The 22919-nt window shown below is 38.4% G+C and overlaps 2 protein-coding genes and 1 long non-coding RNA gene across 8 annotated transcripts in view; 1 reads left to right on the top strand and 2 right to left on the bottom strand.

Annotated features, from left to right (window-relative positions):
• Nucleotides 1-36: 36 nt before the first annotated feature.
• Nucleotides 37-6936, bottom strand: LOC108425372 (apoptosis facilitator Bcl-2-like protein 14). The gene is made up of 6 exons (XM_017693976.2): nucleotides 6662-6936; nucleotides 3884-4107; nucleotides 3066-3164; nucleotides 2900-2958; nucleotides 1328-1597; nucleotides 37-536 (listed from the first exon to the last, which is right to left on the bottom strand). The coding sequence occupies exons 1-6, from the start codon at nucleotides 6694-6696 to the stop codon at nucleotides 489-491; spliced, it is 735 nt and encodes a 244-aa protein (XP_017549465.1). The 5' UTR covers nucleotides 6697-6936; the 3' UTR covers nucleotides 37-488.
• LOC108425373 lies at nucleotides 5595-13707 on the top strand. The gene is made up of 2 exons (XR_001857705.2): nucleotides 5595-6169; nucleotides 13460-13707. It is a non-coding gene; the product is annotated as an uncharacterized LOC108425373 (long non-coding RNA).
• The window catches only part of dgki (diacylglycerol kinase, iota), a 96777-nt gene continuing 81258 nt past the window's right edge, over nucleotides 7401-22919 (bottom strand). For 5 of the 6 annotated variants that reach the window (XM_017693970.2, XM_017693972.2, XM_017693971.2 and 2 more), the window contains 11 exons: nucleotides 20105-20184; nucleotides 17591-17635; nucleotides 16703-16772; nucleotides 16573-16613; nucleotides 15618-15742; nucleotides 15014-15039; nucleotides 14641-14678; nucleotides 13450-13570; nucleotides 13083-13119; nucleotides 12746-12845; nucleotides 7401-10003 (listed from right to left, as the gene is read on the bottom strand). In XM_017693970.2, the coding sequence (XP_017549459.1) occupies nucleotides 9887-10003; nucleotides 12746-12845; nucleotides 13083-13119; nucleotides 13450-13570; nucleotides 14641-14678; nucleotides 15014-15039; nucleotides 15618-15742; nucleotides 16573-16613; nucleotides 16703-16772; nucleotides 17591-17635; nucleotides 20105-20184 (800 nt within the window). In that variant the 3' untranslated portion in view covers nucleotides 7401-9886. Of the gene's footprint in view, nucleotides 10004-12745; nucleotides 12846-13082; nucleotides 13120-13449; nucleotides 13571-14640; nucleotides 14679-15013; nucleotides 15040-15617; nucleotides 15743-16572; nucleotides 16614-16702; nucleotides 16773-17590; nucleotides 17636-20104; nucleotides 20185-22919 lie in introns of those variants that run through there. The other variant, XM_017693975.2, reaches the window with a different exon arrangement.

Raw genomic sequence — 22919 nt, 5'->3', positions numbered from 1 at the left:
TACTGTCAGAAGTAAATGAACTGAAACACAAAACTGTAATAATTTAATTGCTTTATAAAATACGTGAATCAAGTTTTACATTTACATTGATTAATTTTTTGGTATACTTGTCTGATTTCAAGTTAGTATAGCATTAGAATAGAAACCCTGAGCAAGACAAAAAAAAACAAAACACCCAAATACAAATAGGTATATAAATAAATCTAATTTTTTGAACAAGTCAAACATTATCAATTTTAAGTATTGCCTTCTTCACACATTATTGACAACCACGAACACACTTTCACACTATTGCACTATTTTTTTCTTGCACTATTGTAAAAAAAAAAAAAAAACCTTTTAATCGATTACAAGCTGTATCATTTTGTGTAGCACCACCTCTTAAAAAAACACTTGTAAACATTTTCGCTTGTGATATTTGATTTGGTCCCTGAGGATAACTGACTAATTCATTCTGGAACTTATCCATCCAGCAAATTCATCCGGGCTCACTGGACCTCCTCTTCATCATCGTCATCTGTGCTAAAAACTTTGCCCTGAGAACAGAAACAAGTAAAGCCTTTTGGTTTAGTTTTTGTTAATCAACAACCGGGAAAAACACTACAAGTTAAACACGAAATAAAGTTAATAAAGCAGGTGTCTTGCTCTCACAACAGCAAAAGACAGTATGATAAAACACACCAATCTTCAAAAAGCAATGGACTGCTTTATTAATAATTACAATAAACAATTCTTCTGCCAAGCAGTGTAGTTCAATAAAGCAAACCTTCACCAATGTTTCAAAAATGTCTGCATGATTAAACGGTGAAGATGTAAACAAAGGCATTGAGAGCCGTATGTATAGTTGTATATGCCTAGAATGTATTTTTTACATCAATTCATGGTGGAGAGGTACATGCAAGGCATTCCTTCCAGATTAAATACTATTTTACCTTTACATATGAAAATATCATGACACTTGTCGACACACTGACAGTTCTCAAAATAAAATGGCTTAATAAGATGTAAATGAAGTGTCAGTATTTGTGTAGTGGACACTGTGACAACCAGTTCTCATCACCCCCGCTGTAAAGAAATTTGAGCTTGTTGATGTTTTCCTATAATGTGCCAAATTCAACATCAAACCACCTTGAATGAGTTTGTTTACATTTCAACGCTATATATGTGCAATGTTTGAAAAATTGGTTTTTAGTGCACATTAAGCACTTGTAACAGCTTCGGACAGGCTCAGCCAATCAGATTTTAGAACCAGTCTGTTTTAGTACTGAGACTGTAGCAATATTGAGCTAAAAATGTCTAGATTTGGTATAAATTACATTATACTTACATAGCCCCCTTGTGCTTTGGCCCATTGGCTGTAAAATTCCTGTAGGTATTTGGCCCCAAAGCCCAGCACTCGGTTCATTGGGTGGCGGTCCATGATTTTCAGACGGCGGGTGACTTCACAGACAAGAGCTATCCGGGCTTGCTTTGGTTGTCTTTTAGGTGGGAGCTCTTCTGGGCTCAGTCTCCTTAAATAGGCCGTGGTTATTTTCTTAAAGTAATTATACGTCAGAGTGCTCTGCAGCATTTCCATAAGTATGTGGTTCTTCTCAATCTATAGGCAGAAACAAAAAAGGGGCCAATGAATGAGAAGAGAAATAATGATAGTTAAAGATAGGATAATTAAAAGGGGCACAGAAACATTGCCCTTTTACTTCCTTGTTCCTCTAATATACAATGTTGAGATGCCCAACTGACGCTTATCTCTTCTTGGAGCTCCAAGTGAGAGCTCTAAATAGTTGCTGTTAAATGGAGTGCCTTTCTTGAAGCTTCTTTTTTCTCTGTTGCTCTTTCCTTTTAATCATTTACACGAGACAAACAAAATAGGGGTTCATTAGAAGTGAGCTATTACTCTTTAGTATTTTCCCCTCAGTGGACATTTTTTGGTCATTTCAAAAATAGAGCTGCTAGCAGGGACTTGTCTGCTGCTGTGTGGATCTGCCCTCTCCTGACACTTAAGATGAACACTGATTAAACTCCTTGCCTAATGTCACATGTAGAAACCATGAAACAGTCCCACTATTTATCTGCTGCTGCTCAAACTGTTTGAAAATATCTGTGCATTTTTAATCACCATTCCTCATTTTCATAATCATTCAAGATTTGTTAAGTACGCACACCTGCAGTGACATCTTGTATAAATAAAAATAATGCAAGGCCACAACTTAAGGCGTGGGAATGAGATAACATTGGCCACAGCTTAATAAGGCATGATCTCTTTCCCATGCCTTACAAAGTTGTGGGCACAACCAAATTATCTCATTCCCACGCCATACTAAGTTGCAGCATCACATTAGAATCTCATTCCCACACGTTAAAATGGCAGGGCCACGTATTATTTTTACTTATACAGGATGTCACCAGCAGGTCTCCGTGGTTTAGTCTTTGTTGTAGTCCCCAGTAATCTTTGGGGCTATTTTCAGCCACAATTGTCTGCCTTTTTTCCTGTTTTGGCCAAAAGGTTTTATTGTTGACCTAAAGTTCAGGGGCTGAAATTTCAGCGCATCTCTAGAAAACAGTAGTTCCGAACTTTTGAACAGTCGAATATATTGAACAGCAAATAATATAAACAATACTTTGGTTTTTGTGGTGCCACCTTGTGGTATATGGTGCCACCTTGTGGACTAAATGCAATCAACCTGTACATTGAAATGAAAGCAAGAATATTTGGATCTTGCACCCTGTTCACACTCATCTTCATCTTATCATCTAATAACATTCATCTCATCATACAGAATGTATGTTAATGTCAGGTGTCAGTGGGGCCTTTTGAGTCAGACAATGCAGTTCAGTTTGAGTTGACTTATTCTAGAGAACTGTGACTCATCAGCACAACTTTACAGCACTGCCAACTTACCTCCTCGTTGAGTTTGTCTCCCTGCTCTCTAAGGATTTCCACTATTCTCTCAATATCATCTGAAGAAGACAGAATAAACATAAAGTTAATTTAATATTTATTTATTTCAGTGTTATTACTGCTAGGAAAAAAAGAGGATGCGATAATCCAATCAGCAAAGACTTACCATTACTATCCGTTTCTATCTCACTGCCAAGCAAATGCACAGAATCTGCGATCTCAGTCAGCCTGTTGACTATGTCGTCCACTTCCTGTTCTGGGCCGGCTGCAATAGACAACAACAATGAGCTAATACACAGGCACCGGTGTTATTCAGACAAAGCAGATAAATCTGACACAGCGTGTTTTATAAGGTTATGCTAATTAAAACCCACAACCCAAAGACCAGCATGAAATTCTTATTGCCACAATAAGAATCAATGACAGTTAAAGTAATATCTGTGGTATCTCTTATGAAAAAAAAAATCTGTACAGGAATTTCTACAGGATTTCTTTATTAATCTTATATTAAATTGGGACAAATACTGCAAGTTTACTACAGGATACTACACAGGTATTATAGATGACCATAAGTAAAGACACCACATCATTATAGATGGGTACTGACATCAGGTCGATATCAGCAGAAAATGCTGGATTGGGTATTGAAGGGAAAAAAGGAAATTAACCCAGTTCAACCAAGTGACAAATCTATCTTGAAATTGTGTGATGTGAGGTCATTAGCTGTGTATTTGTTTTCTGTGTGGTAGTAGAGCGTTTGGGTTCACTTTTAGTTCATCTTAAGTGAAGTGCATCTATTGAAAATAGCTATTTGTAAAGTTTTTTCAGTATTAGTATTGGGAAGACTGAAACTGGAGGACCATATTATATGAACATTATGAAATGGAGATAAAAATATAATAAATTATTGAAGAGGTATTAATACAGCACCATATACATTGTGCTGCTACATTTCTTTTTTGTAAGAGATGTTCTGACACTCACATGTATCTAAAGCTGGCCGCCGTCCATTGTTTTCAATTGTGGGTCCATCATCTTCCTTTGCTGGCTGAATGCACCTCAAAAACTTTTGAAACTTAAATCTCTTCTTTTTCTGTTTGTCTGATGGCACAGGTGTCTTGGGATTTTTCCTCTGTGTGTACCCTTGAAGGAGTTTGTACTCTATGCTGTCTTCAGATATCGTCTGAGCGTGTCCGTTGGCCTCATCCCTGCTCAAAAAAAGAGAAGGATCACAGTAATTTTACACAAGGCACCAGAAAACAAGTCATTCAATGCTGCATACTGAGAAAGCAGCCAAAGGCTACAGAATTCAAAGGCTCACTAAACACTGGCCACTTTTGTTGACCCAAATCATTTCACAGCTCTGGTCAAGAATGCTTGGCCGTTGCCTTGGAATGGTGTTAAAACCTGGGCTCAACTCGGGGGGTTGGGGTGTTTACTAAAGAAGGCAATCTGCCCACTCAAAACAAACAAACAAAGATAATAATCACCCCTTGAAAATGCCGTTCTCCCTCTCCTTCCCTTTGGACTAACGTGACACACAACAATCTAACTTTTATATAATTGTTATGTGGTATACTCTGAGCTGTTGAGATGGTTATTCCTGATATTTAAATTCTGTCAATATTTGTTATTTACACACCAGCATGAAATCCTTATACTAACCATACACTAGAAAAGACTTCTAAAAGACTGAAGTCTGACACCCTCTCACATCTAAAGACAGTGTCACAGTTTTTAGTCACAGACTATGATTTTGCAAAGACTGGGGATCTTGCAGGGTCACTACTTGCAAGACTGCAACTTGACTTAGAGATTATTCCCATCACGCGGATGGTGCAGGTGGAAATTTACAAGCAAAGAAACCCTTTTCCGTCTCCACTCAGTGGTACAAAGGGTAGAAATGTTGGCTGGGCATCAACCTGTAAAATCTTCAGTCGCTTTTTTATTTAATATAAAGATTTACTCAACAACAAAGCGTGTGCTGATTCAGCATTGTTGATTGGGTGTTATGAACTAAACCATGAAAAGCAACCACACAAAATAAGAAACCACAGTAACACTGTAAAAATGGAGAAAAAAGCATCGAGTCTTCCTCAAATATTAAAACAGATCACACACACACACATCTTCTAAGCCGCTTCTCCTTCTGCTCCAACTGTCCCTGGGCGAAAGGCAAACAGATCACATATTTAAATTAATATGATTATTGTATTAAAGTCTATTTAAGTATCTGCCTTGTTTACTGAGATTTCAGGCACTCACGCATGCGCACTCGCCCCGTCACTATTTGCATGCGCCAGAACCTCAACTTACGATAGTAGAACTACCATAGAGCCTCAACTTACGATAGTAGAACCACCATAGAACCTCTGAGTACATCTATCAGTATAGGAACTGATGTATTATATAGACTGGATATTAGTCTGCGAGGGTGAAGCGGCATTACTTCCACAATGAGAGTCAGGGCGGTTAAGGTAATGCCTGTGTCACAGGCCAGGTCGGGTGTATCCCGCGCTCTTCACTTCGAACCAGCCATTTGCGAGACAGGTCACGCATTTCATGAAGAAACCGGCTTTTTGCGGGACAAACGTCCAATCATTAGTCCAGAAAACGCGACCTGTAGAACCACAGAGAGCTCACACTGGGGTCCTACGACAAGTGTGCGGTGTCATTTCAACCAAAGGCAAGACAAACCTGGTTTTATATGGCTACTTCTCTTACGTGTTAAGTTTCATAATGTATTTACATCTATTTTACACACAAAATGAACAGTACTGTGTATATTTGATCTCCACGTCGAAAATGAAACGGTATATATTTAATCTACACCTGTGGTACATCGGAGTATTTAAAATGGCACATTTTAGCATTTATCTTTATAAGAAAAAGTACCTGAAATGTTTTCCTGCATTAAAAAATACCCGACATTTAAAGATGTGTTTTTTTTTTCAGTTCAGTCAGTTTTCACCGACTGAACGGAGAGAAACGCAGAGATAGTGAAAGAAAGCTCGGCTCCGTCGGGAGGACTTCGCACTCCGCCCGCCTCCTCGTCACTGCTTCAGCGCGGAGGCAGCGGTCCGGCAGTGACGTCTGCCGGGAGCTTAGCGACGGAGCTCTGAACACGAGCGAACAAGAAGAGAGAGGGGTTTTACTCCACCTTTGCTAAGCAGCCAGAACAAACGTAAAGTGAAGCGAGTTTAAGTTACTCATTAATTTTGGCTACTTTTTCTCCAGAAAACGGAGCGGGCGCGAGAAAGTGAAAGTGAGGTATGTTGCGCTAGCTCGCTAACTACGTTAGCTAAACACAGCTGAGCCCGTCATCTCGAGGAGTCGGTCTTCGCCCGGGCATGTCCCGCTCCAGTCCCCGCGCCAGTCATCACAGAGAACAGCTGTTAAACCGAAAAACTCACCCGTTTTTAAAATACACATTTTCAAAATTTCACAAAATGACATTTCCTGCTTTTTTAAAAAAACATTCCAGCACAAACGGTGTCGGTGTCGGATCTCACGAAAAGTATCGTCATGTAATAAAATGAATTAAAAGTAGATTATATTCTAAAAAAAGACAAAATAATCTAAATAAATAAAGATTACTCAGTCGCTCCGGCCCCGCTACTTTAGTCAGTCACCGAACAGATTTCTAGTCTTTAATAGTTAAATACGATGTCAGCCGTTCAGCCTACAGTCCTCAGCGAGCCGTAATGGGAGCCACTCCAGTGTTTAGAGTAAGTCGAGAGTAAAACAAGCTCGGACACTTACGCGGTTCGTTGTGTTTTCTTGGTTTGGTCAGCCATTCTCCAAGAGCAGGGCTCCTCGACTCTAAACCCAAAGCTCTGGCAAAGCTTTTATTGCCAGCTTTCTTCAATTTTAACTCTTATGGGCGGAGAAACAGTGATGCAGTCGTCTGGTCTCAACTTTCGTAACACGTCGTATCAGATTTTGCTTGAGCACTTCATCGTTCTTACAGGACAGGACCTTGAGGTAGTGGGCGTTCTGCTGACACAGCACTGAGACGTAGTGAAACGTAGACAAAGTTGCGGTGCATTTGTAATAACTTTTTTTTCAATCTCAGAATCGGATTGAACGTATGAACCAAAGGAAATGTTTGTTTGTATATGGACATTGATTCACTTGGGCTAATTTCATTGACCAGTGTCTGTATCGCTGCAGTGTATTACACTTCTGACCTGGGAGGTTCAGCATTTATTTTCAGCCAAGACTAATCGTGCCTTCATACATCAGTTCCTATACTGATAGATATACTCAGAGGTTCTATGGTAGTTCTATAAGTTACTCAGTACTTATGTAGTACTTAAGTATTTTTAATAAAACTAAAGTTGTAATTTTATTGAAATAACACTTTCACTTAATATAGGCTTACCTACCTCTAGTGCACACATAGTAATAATGGATTTTTTTCTTTTTTTCCATTCTTTTTCTTTTAAGATTTTGGTTTATTTATGTCAGTGTTGTAAAATAAGGTCATACAGGTGTTACATGTAATCGGACATGCTTTATTCTCAAATGCTTTACTTCAATCTGTCAAAAATAATTTACTGGACACCAAGTAACAGTGAGTGTAGGTGTGAAATCTTTGAAAGTCCAGAGGAGAAGAACATTTTTTTGCTCTTAATTATAAAGCCAGTCTCAGGTATGGCACAGGGCAAGGCCTTAAAAGTGGATCTGTGAGTATAAACAGAGGCAAAATATCTATATTTAATTCATTCAGATAAAGAAATGGCACTGAATGCAATAAATATTCAGAATAAAGATTTTTTTTATGATCCAACAGGGCAGAGAGACACTGATGGTCATCGATGGAAGATAAACAATGTTTTTTTTTCACCCTCAGCATAAAGAATAGACTACATTTTAACAGCCTTATTCACGCTTTCCCATAGTTACAGACAACACTGGTGTTTTCCCACTGCACTTCTTCTTTAATGACTAACATTCCAGAAAGATGTGAGACTTAATGTAACACATCCATAGTAATATGTCATCAGAGTCCACTAGTAAAGACCCCAAGACACTGAAATAGACACTAAAATACACATCTAGGGAAAAAAAGACATTCAAGTAATCCCATCTTTTAAAAGATAAAAAAGAGAATCATTGAACAAGTATATCTGATAAGTTATGCTTTTACCTTTAAAAAAAAGAGAAATAAAAGGAGAAATAATGCCATTTCATAACATCATTGATGGGTGAAAATATCCAGAGAGGTAACAAAATCTCATGCACAACAGAGCTTTAAAATCACAAGTGATACAAAAAGAAAAAAAAACCACAGCAGATCAATAATATATAAATCACTCTCACAGCCGGTTCATCGTTGTGGCCTTTTTCATGCAGGTGCTTTTGTTTTCCCTCTCTTTGTATTTTGTGGAAAAGGATACGGACACCATTAAAAGTGCAGGTCTACGATATCAAAATGAACACCAAAAGCTACTGTTTCATGTGTACTGCTTACATTCGGTCCAAAGAGATCAGAGATTGCACACATTTGTCTCTCTTAGTTAGCCTTGCCAATCTTGCGTTTGGCAATACAGTGAGAGAGGGCTACCGAATCGAACTAAAGAAAGGTACTGAAGTCATTTGGAGACAGAGTATCCTCATCATTGTCATCATGCCACTAATAAAAACAGATCACACGTTCCATCACTTAGCTTGTAGGTGCCTTAGACAACCTTTCATCTATTAACATTAATGTAATGTAGAAATAAAGAAATAAATGCACAAATGTCATCCATTCATATTGCATTGAATATGGCTCAGATTATTCTATCTTTTGTTTCTTAAGATAAATAATTTGACTATCACACCACTGTCACTGCACACAAATCAATAATAATAATAACAATAAAAAAAAAAACAGATGTTCATATTACAGATATATTGTATGTACACTGATAATAATGTTGACCAATTCAGGTTTTCCACATGGAATTCTCTAAAATGTCTTCACAACGGCTGTTGATTGAGTTCTGATATGGAGAGAACTTGGACTCCCACTCAAAAACAAACCAGAAAAAAAAGAAATTTCTAGAATGACAGGCACATAATGTCAACTCCCTTAGTGGAAACAAAGACGTTTCAGTCACTCATGTTAATTACACGATATTAACACAATGTGTGCGAACGGCGCTCTTGCAGTCGTGTTGGCCAGCTAGCAGAGGTTCCTCAGTGGAGGGATGTACTGAAGTGTCCAACAGTCACAATGTGATTAGTGCTCTATTCCAAGCATGTTGGGACTCAGTAGCAGTGCTGCATGGTTGGTGGTTCAAATAGCAAAAAGCTTACATAAATGATGGCAAACCTCACATCACAGAGGAAGATATGTGAGGCCTTTGCCCACTCATGTATAACATATAATCATGTAATACGAGCAGAAACTAGAGTAGAACATTGTGGTTGACTACATTTGGTCAAAAGCAAACAGTAGTTTTCCTTCACGCGTTAACAGAGAGTATTAGAGCTGTGGGCTGGTTTAGGCAGCAGTGTAACATTCTGTGTTCCTGCTTTTTCTCTCAAAGTCTTTTGTCAAACATCAGAAAAGATTCAAAGAAGCCTTCACGGCCACCATTCTGGGCGGCGTTCCTGACAACCAGTCCCACATCTAACCTTATCCCATGAACCGGGCCATGTGAGAGGAGGACTTGTCACAAGAGTACAATCAGTCTTTCAATAAATAAATCAATAAATTAAATCAATAAATAAACGCCAAAAACAAATCTGTTAAAAGCTGTTCTAAACCCACAGTGTTTCCAAGGAAGTAACAGCAAGCCTTTCCTTTTCAGTGTGGGTCTTCTCTAGAAAGGAGACCAGTCCCTGTATGAGGCTCATTTTGGTCACTTCTATGACCTTCTCACCTCTCCATCGAATTCCCTCTGGATGTGAGCGAGTGAACTCTGATACCTCCATGAGTGGCGAAAGCCGTGGTATACAGGGGACCAATCTGTTCATACCAGGTGCAGTGTTCGCTCACACGGCCGTCTCCAGGTCCTCACGTGCCGTCGGCTGTTCTGACAGTTGGCTATCCAGATAGGATGCCAGTTCAGAGTCACCGGCTTCCTGAGCACAGTCCTTAGGAGTTTTCCCCTGAAAGAAAAGTGAAAAAGCCAGAAACCTTCCCTTCATTTACTGAATTTCCAGTCAAAGGAGCAATTAAGTTATTCATTTTTCAGAGTAAGGAAAAAAACATACTTGATAGAAAATTACACAGAAGCCTCACCAACAAAATATAGTATTCAGTATAATTTTCTGTATTTAGTGTGTCCACTCTCTACTGTAATTGCAGTTTCCATTTTTAGGAGAGTTGCTTTTGGGTTTTCAAAAAAAATCAGCATATTTTTTCCACACTTCCAAAGTTTTAGAATTTGGTTGCATTTTTTGCTTTGCATAATCAAAGTACTTGAGCAGCAGATTTTCTTCTTTTTGTCTTTTTGCTAATTTCTAATTTTACCAGGAGTGCCTAAACTTTTGCATATAACATAATTCCAGTTTTGGAAACTGTTGTTGTTTTTTCCAGTCATTTTCTTTTTCTTTTCCCCATCCTTATGCGAGTGGATTATTTTATATCTAATCTTTTCAGAAATATCTCCTGAGAAATGAAAAAAATTTACTTAATTGCCATTTTGATTGGAAATGAATTAAATGAAGGGTAGGCTCTGACTTATGTACAGTACTGTAGAGCATTTCTCCCTTTCCCATGTTTACCCTTGTCTGCTGTCATCTTCCTCAGAAATACATGTGAAAATGTAAATAAACTGTTATGACTCATGATGATATCAGCCAGTCTCAACTAGGGGTGTGCGTTATGACTGAATCTAGTGAATAAAAGATTATCCACGATGCGTCACAGGGAGATTTGTATCATGTTACAATGCACATTATATCAGCTGCAGTTCTGTGTACATACAAGCAATGTGGGCTTTTATTTTCCCTCAGTCAAAATGCAGTATTTGCTAGTCCCATTCCTGCCCACCCTAGAGACACGCAGATAAACCAATCATAGCGTACCAGCATGCCTCGCTTTTCCCTCCCCTTTCTCACAAGTGGGGAGCCATGAGAAGACCGGCGAAGAGTTAGTCCCCCAAAAAACAGTCAACACCAGTAATATGGAGTTGGTTTGGATTTTCACAAATCCTGGTGATTTGCTGAGCTTGCACAGAGAAGGTTCTCACGTCAGACGGAAACACGACAAACCTTTTCACCAATTAAAAAATGTTTTGTTTTTTGTTTTTTTTTGCAACATTACCTTTTAAAACCAATGTCAAGTTTTTTAATTAAGCAAAAATTGCACACACATTAAAATCTGTTCAAAAAGGTAATTTGTTATTCTTTTTTTTTTCTTTTAGTACTGTATTTTTAGATGGGGAGATTAGTTTGGTTGCACTGTTTAGTAACTTGCAAAATGGCATTAAAAACCAGCATGAAATATAATTGTGATAAAATCGTGATTGTGATCCTGCAAAAAAAAAAAAATCACAATTATATTTTTGCCATATTGCGCACCCATAGTCTCAACTCCTGAAATACATTTTAGAAGAAAAGTGAACTGGCAGGAATAATGTACATTGAATTATGTCAACCAAATAATGTTCACTAGAATACATCAGAATATACTCAGAGAACAGGGGTTTTGCAGTCTGTTTTTTGCTTACTTACTACAACTTATAAGACTCTGATGGGTGGGCTCTGACTTATGTACAGTATTGTAGAGCAGTTTTACACACTCAACTAAGCCTACAAGCATCAAATATTCATTTCCCATGTATGGTTTTATCTACAATCTTACAGAGCGAAGTTCAAGGAAGTTAAATACCATGAAATACATGTGAAAGTGAAACTGAACTGTTAGGACTAATGGTAATGTATCAGAGAGTCTGAAGTCTTGAAAAACATTTTAGAAGAACTGGGAACTGGCAGAAGTAACACATGCTGAGTAATGTCAAACAAGTAACAACAATACTTGAGAATACATTCAAAGATCAGGGATTTTTGTGGGCTGTCTTTTGCTGACTCACTGCATGTGATATTACTCTTACTCTGACTTATGTACAGAGCTGTAGAGCAGTTGTAGCCTCTTAAACTCCTTGGAACCACTGGTGGAACTATTCTTCATAACTTTCATATTTCATAAGCTACATTGAAAAAGTGGGTGTCATATAAAAGCTGTAACTGGCCTCTTTCCAGTCAAATAGACGGGTACTGTAATTTTCCACATTTTTGCACAAATCTGCACTATAAACTATAAACACATGGTGTATCTTCAGTAACTTTGTAAAAATTATTTTTATAAAAAAATACAAAGAGCATCAAAGATTTTTGGCTTTCAGCAGTAAATTGTAAGCATATGTGTATGATCATAAAACACATTTTCTATTAATTTGAGGGGAGCTTTTCCAAAAAAAAAAATTGCACTTATTTCATGCAGTTACTGAACAGTTTACCTTACGATTTGGTCATGACAATTCAGGTGGAATAACCAAAATATACCCTGGAGAATAAGACTGAACATACAAGTATCAGAACATTAATTTTCCCATGTATGGTTTTATCTGTGATCTAAATACATATAAACAATCAAAATGAGCTGTCATGACTAATGATCATGTTTGCTAGGTTAGTTCGTTGAAATACATTTTAGAAGTACTGGGAACTGGCAGGAATAATGTACATTGAATAATGTCAACCATGTAAGGTTAACTACAATACTTGTCTCAACATGCAGAGGAGATTCAGAGGAGGGTGTTTTTCTCAGGGCTGTTTTCAGTGGACCGCACCTGACAGGACGTCATACATAGTCACAGGTTGCAAACCAAGAAAAAATAGACTCACAAGGAAGTTCACGTTGCTGGTAGAAGCCCCGGCCTCCACCAAGCGTCGACACACGTCATGATGTCGCTGCTGAGCAGCCTTGTGCAGTGCCGTGTCTCCACTAAAAGAAAAACATTACGTTATGTAAGCACTGTGTATGTCACTGCTAGCGCATCACTTTTGTGAGAAAAACATTAAATCAGGAACAATGTTGGGGGGAAAAATCTCTTAAACATCTGTTAATGTCGCTTTACTTCAGAAGGTTTCTACTGGTCCACTTCAAATACTGTAAAGGGCATCTAACATCTTCAGAAAGCATGTGACAATAACAATAAGCAGATTATCTACTGATACTTACGTCTCCTTCTCAGTCAGATCCAGGATCAACTTTGAACCTGGAAAATATAAAACATGAAGGCCAAACATAGTGCATGTCCAGCGAATGCAGAGACTTATGAAAAAGCCTACACTTTGTGTGGGTGATGTGTAAAATCTAAACTTGGTGCGGGTGATGTGAGAAGAACTTGACTTTTGTCACATTGCATTCTGCTGATCATGTTGAAATACTTTGGTTTGTGGTTTACCAAGTGCACATAGGCCCAGATTGGTGCCCTACTCCCTATGAAGTGCACATGACATAAGCTAATGGCTTTTACACACAGTGTAGAGCAAAAAATATCAGATTTGGTGTCATTGAAGATTAACCTCTGAAGTGTGGCTCTCACCGTGTTGCAGGATGAAGCTCACTATCTCACTGTGGCCATTCTGAGAGGCCAGGTGCAAAGCAGACTGACCTCCTGAGTCCCTCACCAACAAACTGAGCCCACTACTACAGGAGCTGGACAACTAGGAGAGAGAAAGAAAGACAGATGGAAAGAAGACGATATAAGCATCAATCACTTGATGAATATCTGGATATGAAACTATTCATTTGTTCTTTTTAACTGGTGCATGGTGGTATAAAAATAAAAAAACTCAAAACATTCTGTTATACTTTATTGATCCTAAGGGAAATTAAGCTGTCCAACTACAGTCATATGTTTTCATTATGTAAAAATAAACAAATAAATATAAATTCTCCACTAAAATGTGTAGAAAAATGGCACATTTAAGGATGTTCCATGAAGAGGATGGGTTAACTTATTTTCAACAAAACATTTGACCAAGAAACATTTCCATACAATTGTAGTCCCAAGTCTACTAGCAGCACAGTGTCACCACCAGTGCCTTGGCCAAGGGCACAACCAAGTGTACCTGGTCAGTCCTGGAATTTGAACTCATAAACTAAAGGTTTCTGGCTCATTTCTCCTACCACTATGATGCACTGAATTTACGTGATCCAAACATGGACATCATTTCCATATAACATATTACATCAAGACAGCTAACAGTACATTACTTTTGAGCAATGACACATTCAAAGGACTACTTCCTTTAGGTTCCCTAAAGTGATTGTTCTCAAACCAGTCCCCAGGGCCCCCAGACAGTCCAACTGGCTCCATTTACACTAGGCATTAACTTTGTGTTGGGAGTTAGGATCAGGCAAAATTGTGGAGAGCCCTGAGAACTGGTTCAAGAAGGTTCTGCTGCCCTACCCTCAAGGGTACGGCTTTGGTACTTATAGTTCAGGCACATAATTGTACCATTTTAAATGGTAGTTATTTTTTTAAGCTGTGTGAAGACACATTTACATTGTTTGTATCTTGGGGGACTAAAATTTACATGGACAGTAGACTCTTAGTGTCTTCTTTCCCATGTGTGAATGTGTTTATTCTACACTGCTAGAGAGGCATCTTTTTGTATAGTCATGTCACACTCAGGTGTAAACAATGAGCCTGTGGTGTTTCATACCAGCAAACATGAAGACCAATGACTTCAAAAAAACAAGCATTTCTGGAAATGTCTGACTGGCTTACCGTTCTCAGATCACCTGAGCTGGCTGCAGTTAGTAAAGCTGCAACACAGACATTCAGCCAATGAGTTTAACCATTTGCCTTTAAAAATCATAAAGTTAGATCTTCTAAGTCATTCTAACTCCTAAATGCTCTAGCTAACGTATTTTCAGGTGTAATTTAGCTAATATCTACAAAAGGAGATTGGCATAGTTCTACTGGGTGGAGTTTACTCCTCGTGACTCATGTGATCTTAAGGGATTTCCCAGAGGTTGAAGTCCTATGGAATGACTAATGGTACACTTACAGGAAAAAAAAAACATTCCTACAGTTTTTGAACCTGCTTATAAACATTGCTCATAACCTTTCACCTCCATGATAAGTTTGCATACTGTACCTTGTTCCTCTTTAGTCAAAGGGGCACTGCAAAGACAAACGGGCAGTAGAATGAGGCACATTTTACCTTTTTAATTTAGATTTTTCATGTTAGACTTTACAATGAAAAACACTCTGTAATAAACAATGTTTGTTTCACAACAAGCTTTGACATTTGAGCCATTACGTTCAGTTTGAATCATGCAGCACAGATAATCTGTGAGAATAAACAGACACACTATACGTCCAAAAGTAATTAATGAACTCAGGTGCTTTAAGCTGTTGCTGACACATGTACTCAATTGTGCACACACAGTTTTTATAACCTCCACAGAAACGCACTGTCAGTAGAACAGGACTCCGGAGCCGCCGCACATGAGTCTAAAGCCTACATTCTCTGTATGATGAGCACCATGCAGTACCTTTGGGATTAATTCATCTATTAATATCCATGATTTTAGAAGAAATGTTGTATGAACAAGTGTCTATAAACTTTTGGACACACAGTGTACAATGTATGTAGACTTGCAGTCTAGGAAAAAAAGAGCAGTAGGCATGTGTGAGAGAGCCAGGTTCTCTTTTCTGCTAAACAGCTCTGTTATGAGAACAGGGTGAGTAATTCTCACCCGGAGCTGGGTTCCACCACCACATCAGGCATTTCTGGCACTCGGCTCTGGCTCACCGGTGGCACCTCGTGGTCCAGGATGAACACCTCGTCCTGACAAATTTCCGTCACAAAGTGCAAATGCTCCTATAAAAACAGAGACACACATACACACCATGTAAACTACTGTTCAAAAGACTGGAATCAATGTTCTCAACAATGCAAAAGCAATTCATTTGTAAAAAAATGCGAACTGATTATGTTTGTCCTGTGCACATTCACAGGTTTGATATAATTAGTAGGATGAAATGAAGATGTTTTAGATGATTTTGATTTTCCAAAGTGGTGATCAAATCTGAAGTCAGTTACAGTACATGATTTATGCCTTAAAAGTAAATTCTTGTTTACCCCAAAATACTACTAAAACATTAAATACAACATCTAAAACAATTGTAGTGCCCAGTTTAAAGGATTTAAATGTATATTGTAAGTTATTGTTATACACCACATTGTGAGGGGCAGTTGTGGGCTAGAGGATAGAGAACTGGCCCTGTGACCGGAAGGTTGCCGGTTCAATCCCCAGTACCGACAGTCCACAATAACTTGAGCAAGACACCTAACCCCCAGTGGCTCCCCGGGCGCTGTGCATTGGGCTGTCCACCGCTCTGGGCTCCCTAGTGTGTGTGGATGCGGTGTTTCACTTCACGGATGGGTTAAATGCGGAGGTGGAATTTCCCCATTTGTGGGATTAAAAAAAGTATCACTTAACAAAAAAAAGTACCACTTAAAACTATTGGTTCTGCACTAAAATGTGATTCCACATGTATAAGATGCATGACATCAGTACACTGATAGTATAAACTAATGTAATATATTTTATTCATGTGGAAATAATGCAACCGAGTAAACTCAATGCAGTCATTTTTTTCAGTGGACTAACTCAAATGTGACTTTCGGACAGTGAATCTAAGACCTACCTGAGCCTTGTCTATACGGTAAAACCGGTCAGCTGATGTGGCTGAAAAAGAAAACAATGTGTTGTTGTAATAATTACTTCCATTTTAATTTATTGCAGATAATGTGTGAGAATGAACAATTATGACTCACAGTCTAGGAAACTCCAGTTGGCAGACAGTCTGTGTGCAGAAGCAGGCCGGGGCAAACCTCTGCTTTCATCCTGAGAAACACATTAAGATTCCCTTAATCACACTTTGTAGGACTTGTAGTGACACAAAGTGTTGTTAAGAGACACACACAGATAAGCGTAATCACTTGATGTATTACATATGCAGCACATCATTAGACACACAATTTTCTTGTGACATCAGGAGCAAAACATAAATGGGCAACAGGATAAATGCAGCATTTAGGCAGATGAAATTACACTATATGTTACATTTTCCATAATAAAAATGTAAATATAGACCGATCAGGCATAACATTAGTTCTACAATTACAGGCTGTAGTCCATCTGTTTCTCTGCATACTTTGTTTGCCTCCTCTTACCCAGTTCTTCAGTGGTCAGGACCCCCATGGACCCTCATAGAGCAGGTACTATTTGATTGGTGTATCATTCTCAGCACTGCAGTAACACTGACAGGTGGTGGTGTGTTAGTGTGTGTTGTGCTGGTCTAAGTGGATCAGGCACAGCAGTGCTGCATAACGCACCACCACCATGTCAGAGTTACTGCAGTGCTGAGAATAATCCACCACCCAAATAGTACCTACTATGTAAGGCTCCATTGAGGTCCTGACCACTGAAGAACAGGGTAAAAGGGGGCAAAAGTAAGAGTATGCAGAAAAACAGATGGACTACAGTCTGTAATTGTAGAACTACAAAGTGTACTATAAACTATATAGTAAGTGAAGCTGATAAAATGGACAGTTAGCATAGAAATAAGGAGGTGGTCATAACGTTATGCCTGATTGGTGTATGCAGCTATCAGCCCTACATGTTACAGCAGCGTAAAGTTTCAGCTCAAGGTATTTTTTTACCTGATAGTGCACTCTATGCCCAGCAGAGGGAGCCTGATGCAGGTCCTATTAAAAACAGTAGCACATTATTGACTAACCTGAGGAGGCATAAAGGAGGTCAAACTGGCATGACAGGGTGTTATTTGGAATATTTTATGTTATTGCTTGATATTCCAGGTATTCCTCAAAAATCCTGTGATCTTCACAAATGTCATTTCCATATTTCTTGGTCAATAAAGTGCTCAATAAATTGTACGTCTACCCCGCACCTTCGAAAGGGGGTCGAAATGATCCCTATGCATTTCTAATGGAATTTTTCACTCACAATAGTCATTTATTTTATATGATTTGTCAATAAGTGTATTTTATTATTTGATGTATTGTATGTATTTGATTATTCAAAGCATTACTTCAATACTCATCTCATTTTGTCCCATATTAATTGTTATTCAGAATTTGCCTCCGACATTAGTGGCCACAGCAACACTCAACTGTCAAATCACTGCAATCATTAAACTGTTGTTCATCTGATCATGGAAGGCAAGTTTTGTCTACACATAATGATTTGTTTTACTTTGAGAATCTAAAACATGCATTTTGAAAGATATTAAGATCTTTTAAATCAGCGAGCAAGCTAACTAACACTAGCAAATTACGAGTGCTGCTTTATTACTGTTAGACATGTTATTGAGTAACTGCTTAACAGACTGAGAAAGTAACTAAATAAGTAAATGTGGTTTATTCATTGGTCATTTATTTTGGTGCCTCTTTTCCAAAGCATTTGTGGAAGAATTCTACTACATTTCAATTGTATTGAAGTTTTTTTGTTGCTGTATATGTACGAGAAGTGATCAAATGAACATGACTGAAACATGAAAATGTATCATCAACTAAGTTGAAGAAGACAGGACAGTTTTTCTCTGAAGAAAACCATCCTTTTCTATACTGGTCATTTTGACCCCCTTTATGCATTTGTGTAGGTTTTTTAGGTTACGGATTAGGGTTAATAACATCAGCTAATGTTTGAAGTTTTCAGTCCGATCCTTAACGACCCCAGTCAGTCCATACATGAGTGAGAAAATCAGAAACACTGCCAAATCTGTTCAGGTGTGTTGAGAGTTCTAAGAGAACAAAAGTTCTGGCAGTACTCAAAGACTGCCTAGGTAATCCTGAAGCAGCAAGAAGCAAGAAACAGCATACATATACAAATAATGTCCAAACGATTTTCAAAGAGGGCCAGATCATACTATGTTAGAGCACCTGAGGGCCAAATATTTTTCACAAATGATTCAAAATATTATGTTTTCAAAATATCAGGGCATAGAATCAGAGCTTTCTGTGAGCCACCAAGTTTCTTATCACTGTATAAACGATGCACAAAACTTGTTATTGCTGGATTATTCAGAGCAGTTTGGATCAGTAAGCACTTATAACAATAAATTATTTAAGAGTAGCAGTACATGTTAGTATGTTTCTATTTAAGTGTTTACTAGACAACCTGAAATGTAGAAGTTTTTACAAGAACGACAGTTTAAACAGCATACACTTTTGTTTAAACTTAACGGGTCAACTTTTGCAGTTGCTTTAGTTGCTTTGCCCTCTCCTGTAATGTTCATGCTGTGTTCCATGTCTGTTTATATTCAATTCTTTAGAGTCTTTTAAAATATGAGGCTCATTTGTGGCTCTTGATGAAAATGTTCAGATGTCAGAAAATCTCCTGTTCTCAGTGTTTGAGCTTTATGGCTGCAGTCTGGACTAAATGTGGTCAGTGAATGATGCTGCAGGTCTAGTCAGAGAAGACTCTTAATCTTTAGCTAGCTTTGTTACCACAGTGCGACGTGTTACACTGTAATCTTGCATCACTGGTGCCTTCATCAGGTGAAAGGAAGAGCAGCATAATGGCTGGACAGCCACTTATAACACACTTTGGACACCCCTGACATAGGCAAAAGATCACTTAACTTCAATTGTTGGCAATGTGCCAATCACAAATAGTTCAGGTCATGCTGTATTCTGAGTACAGAGTACAGTTCTTATATAAGTTGACATACAGAACTTTTTCCCCACAAACATGTTTTACTCATTCAGGTTTTGTTCAAACATATAACTTAAAAATGATCATTTTTGCTTTTTACAGCATAAATCCATCCCAAATGTTGCTAATCAGCCAAGATACAGTATCTGATGTCTACTCTTTTTATGTTGTACTGGAGCTAAGAGGCTAATGTAGCTAAGTATCCATCCATCCATCCATCCATTTTCCAAGCCGCTTAGGCACTGACTTCAGCTAAGAGTAACAACCGTCTTGAAACCTAAGCTTTGGCCATTTTTAAAGATAATGGTGTGAATCTTTGCTGTGAGTCAGGTTTGTGTGCCAGGAGACTGGAGTAATTACTGCATGTCTTTGTTGATGGTGAGTTTTAGGAGCACTAATGTGCCTGGGAGGACACACTGCCCCAGTAATCAGCAGCAGTGCTGCAGTGACGGCAGAGCAGCTGGTCTGGCAGAGAAAAAACACTCAGGGGAGCACCTCACCTCCTGCAGTCTGTCAATGTAGAGTCGACATGTTTCTAGGTCACAGTCTCCTCTTACCACCACGATGCCAACAGGGGTAGCTACACAAACACACACACACACAGATTTAATATCTGCCAATAATAAATATCACACACTGAAGCAGTAGGAATGAGAACAAATTCAGGATGGAAAATTCCCTTTCATGATTACGGCCGATTTCTGTACTATTGCTCAAACATTAAAATATTTCTGTAGTATTGCTCACATATTAAAATGCACATTGAAATAATTTTACCATGTGTCATACTGATAGATTATTTATTGAACTCTTGTATTTCTTTAAAGTAAATAAATATAAATCACTACTCTTATGAAGTACCAAAAGGGATTTTTTTAGTCCTTATAGCACCCCCTTGTGGAGAATCTTCAGAACACTAAACGTCAGTTGAGTGAGTTAGTTACTTAGTCATATCCGCAGTGCCCACATATCCAATATGTGGCAATGCAACTCAGTCTGAGCAGCCAGATGAGAATTCATGGAGCTTTTACGTCAGTCCAACACAACATTCGTCATCATTTCACACTGAGACCCTAAAAGTTTGGGGTGATATTTCTGTACAAAAACTAGAAAAGACTCATCCAAAACCCTTTGTCTTTGCAGAAATTTAGAAAGAAATGGCCGAGCACAGCAGTAGGAGAACGAGGCTGCTGCGTCAAAGAACAGTTAAAAAATCTGAAAGCAAAGTTTAAAGAATCTGAGGATGTGAACCAAAGAGGTGACCGTGTCCGAATAACGTGCACTTGTTACAGCGAGCTCGGACACATTCTGGGTGATGGGCCCAGCTGTCAGTCAATGAAGCTTCATGACCGTTCCTGCTGTGCTGGTGGAGATGACACTGAAAGCATCAGAGCGGACTGGCTCTGGATGAGCTCACCATGCTTTTTTGCACATGTTGGTCAGTTTAGGAGCTGATCTGTTTAAACTAATGTCGCATACAGGTTACGCTTAAAAATATTGTGAACAGCCAAACAACAAAATCGGATTTGGGCCACTTTTACCTGCTGTGTGAACATAGCCTTAGTTAAATATTTAGCAAGTTAGTTACTCAGTGAGTAAGTCTATAGTGAGTGACACAGCCAGCCTGTGAGTTAGTCACTTAGTTCACTAGTGACTGAAAATTAGTCAGTTACAAGTGTAACAGTAACAGACATGAAGAGGTAAGGGTGTAAGCACAAGTTCAAGGTCCATATGTACCTAATCCATGCTTGGCTCAAAGAAAAATGAAAGACTAAGAAGCATGAAGAAAACCAATATAAAACAGGGCCTGTGAAACATCAATGACAAGACAAGCAACCAGGGGTATAAATACACTGAGATGAAACAAAAAACCTGGGACTAATGAGACGACAGGGCTCTCTGTTTCTACCCACTGGTGAGACAGATAACTAGGACAGGGTGGACACAGGAACAAAAACAACAACAAAAGGACACGGTTAGGGACAGGTGATGGACTAGACTGGGGTAAAAAAAAGGGCAGAGACAGACTAGGGAAACCATGACAACAAGCCAACTCTATGAGGTGATTTCCATTTAAATCAATTACAGTTTAAATAAATATTAAATTATTACCAGCAATATTTGTTTACTGCTCAGATTATATGTAACTTGTCCTGTTCTTTATTATCACTGTGACCTCTGTGACACAAATTGTACAGTTATCAGAATAAGTATGATTATGAATGACTTTAATATTGTGGAATATTATTAAAACTGTGCCACCACTACGTCAGACCTAGCTCTGCTGAAAGTAATTCCATGATATGAGCCACTGCTGACTGTTCTGTCCCACAGACTGAGCAAAACTAGAATTGGTGTATTCATCTTTAAACAGATATTTGCACAAACATTGTTTTTTTGTATTGATCATTGACACTTCAGCTTATTGCTATTTTGTGTTTCTTCCTTGATAACCGCCTCACATTGCTTTCTCACACTTCCATAGTTTTTTGTAATGATCTGCATTCCACGCATTCTTCACTACTCCACAGATTATTGACTCATCAGTGTGTTTTTAGTATTGTGCAGGTGGTAAGTGCTTGGATTTCTTCTCTGCATTTCCCAACATAGTCCCACACGTTCTCAGTGGAGTTTAAATCTGGTACATGAGCTGGCTTGACATCAGCTGAATTCATCGTGTGTTGCCTTAATACAATGTCCAGTAATTTTTGTGTGGATTTCCTGCTTTAAAGATCTCTAGCTAACATTGGAGGGGCTGCAAGACAAAATGCTAGCAGTTCTTCCTATTGTGATTGTGAAGTGCCTTGCAGCAAGTAAACACCCTGGTAAGTCAATTATGTTGCATGGTTAAAGACAGGCCTTTATTATTTCGGCCAAAACAAGCTACTTTTGTTGGATTACATGAATATCTTGACTTATCAAAACCCCCACAGAACACTCATTTAGACATGTGATTGATCAGGAGGCTCATTTGCTTATACTGCAGAAGCCTGTATCACAATAACATAAAAAACAATACATTGCACAGCTACAGTTGTGCAGTGATTATATAGTAATGATTATAAGTATGTATCACCTAACGAGAAAACATTTCAAATGTAAAATGTGGACTGTGCATCTAAGACATCAAATTTAAATAAATAAAAAATTGTGCACTGAACTTTGCAAAAAAGGCCATATTTAAGATTGTTTTTATCTCAGAACATCAACAAAACATGTCACTTGATCAGGGGTGTTCACATTAAAAACAGAGGCTATAAATCAGTGTATGATGCTCTGTCTGTGTACTAAAGGCTATCAACAAGCTTTCTCGTT

Source organism: Pygocentrus nattereri, chromosome 1 (genome assembly GCF_015220715.1).
Source record: "Pygocentrus nattereri isolate fPygNat1 chromosome 1, fPygNat1.pri, whole genome shotgun sequence".
In the NCBI taxonomy this organism is placed as follows: Eukaryota; Metazoa; Chordata; class Actinopteri; order Characiformes; family Serrasalmidae; genus Pygocentrus; species Pygocentrus nattereri.
Note: the sequence above shows the minus strand (reverse complement) of the source record. Positions and strands in the feature narration are given on the sequence as shown.

Coding starts and splice junctions, on each gene's coding strand:
- LOC108425372 (XM_017693976.2), bottom strand. CDS start 6,696: ATGGCTGACCAAACCAAGAAAACACAACGAACCGC. Junction 3,165..3,883: donor GCGGCCAGCTTTAGATACAT/GTGAGTGTCAGA, acceptor TGTCTATTGCAG/CCGGCCCAGAACAGGAAGTG. Junction 2,959..3,065: donor GATAGAAACGGATAGTAATG/GTAAGTCTTTGC, acceptor TGTCTTCTTCAG/ATGATATTGAGAGAATAGTG.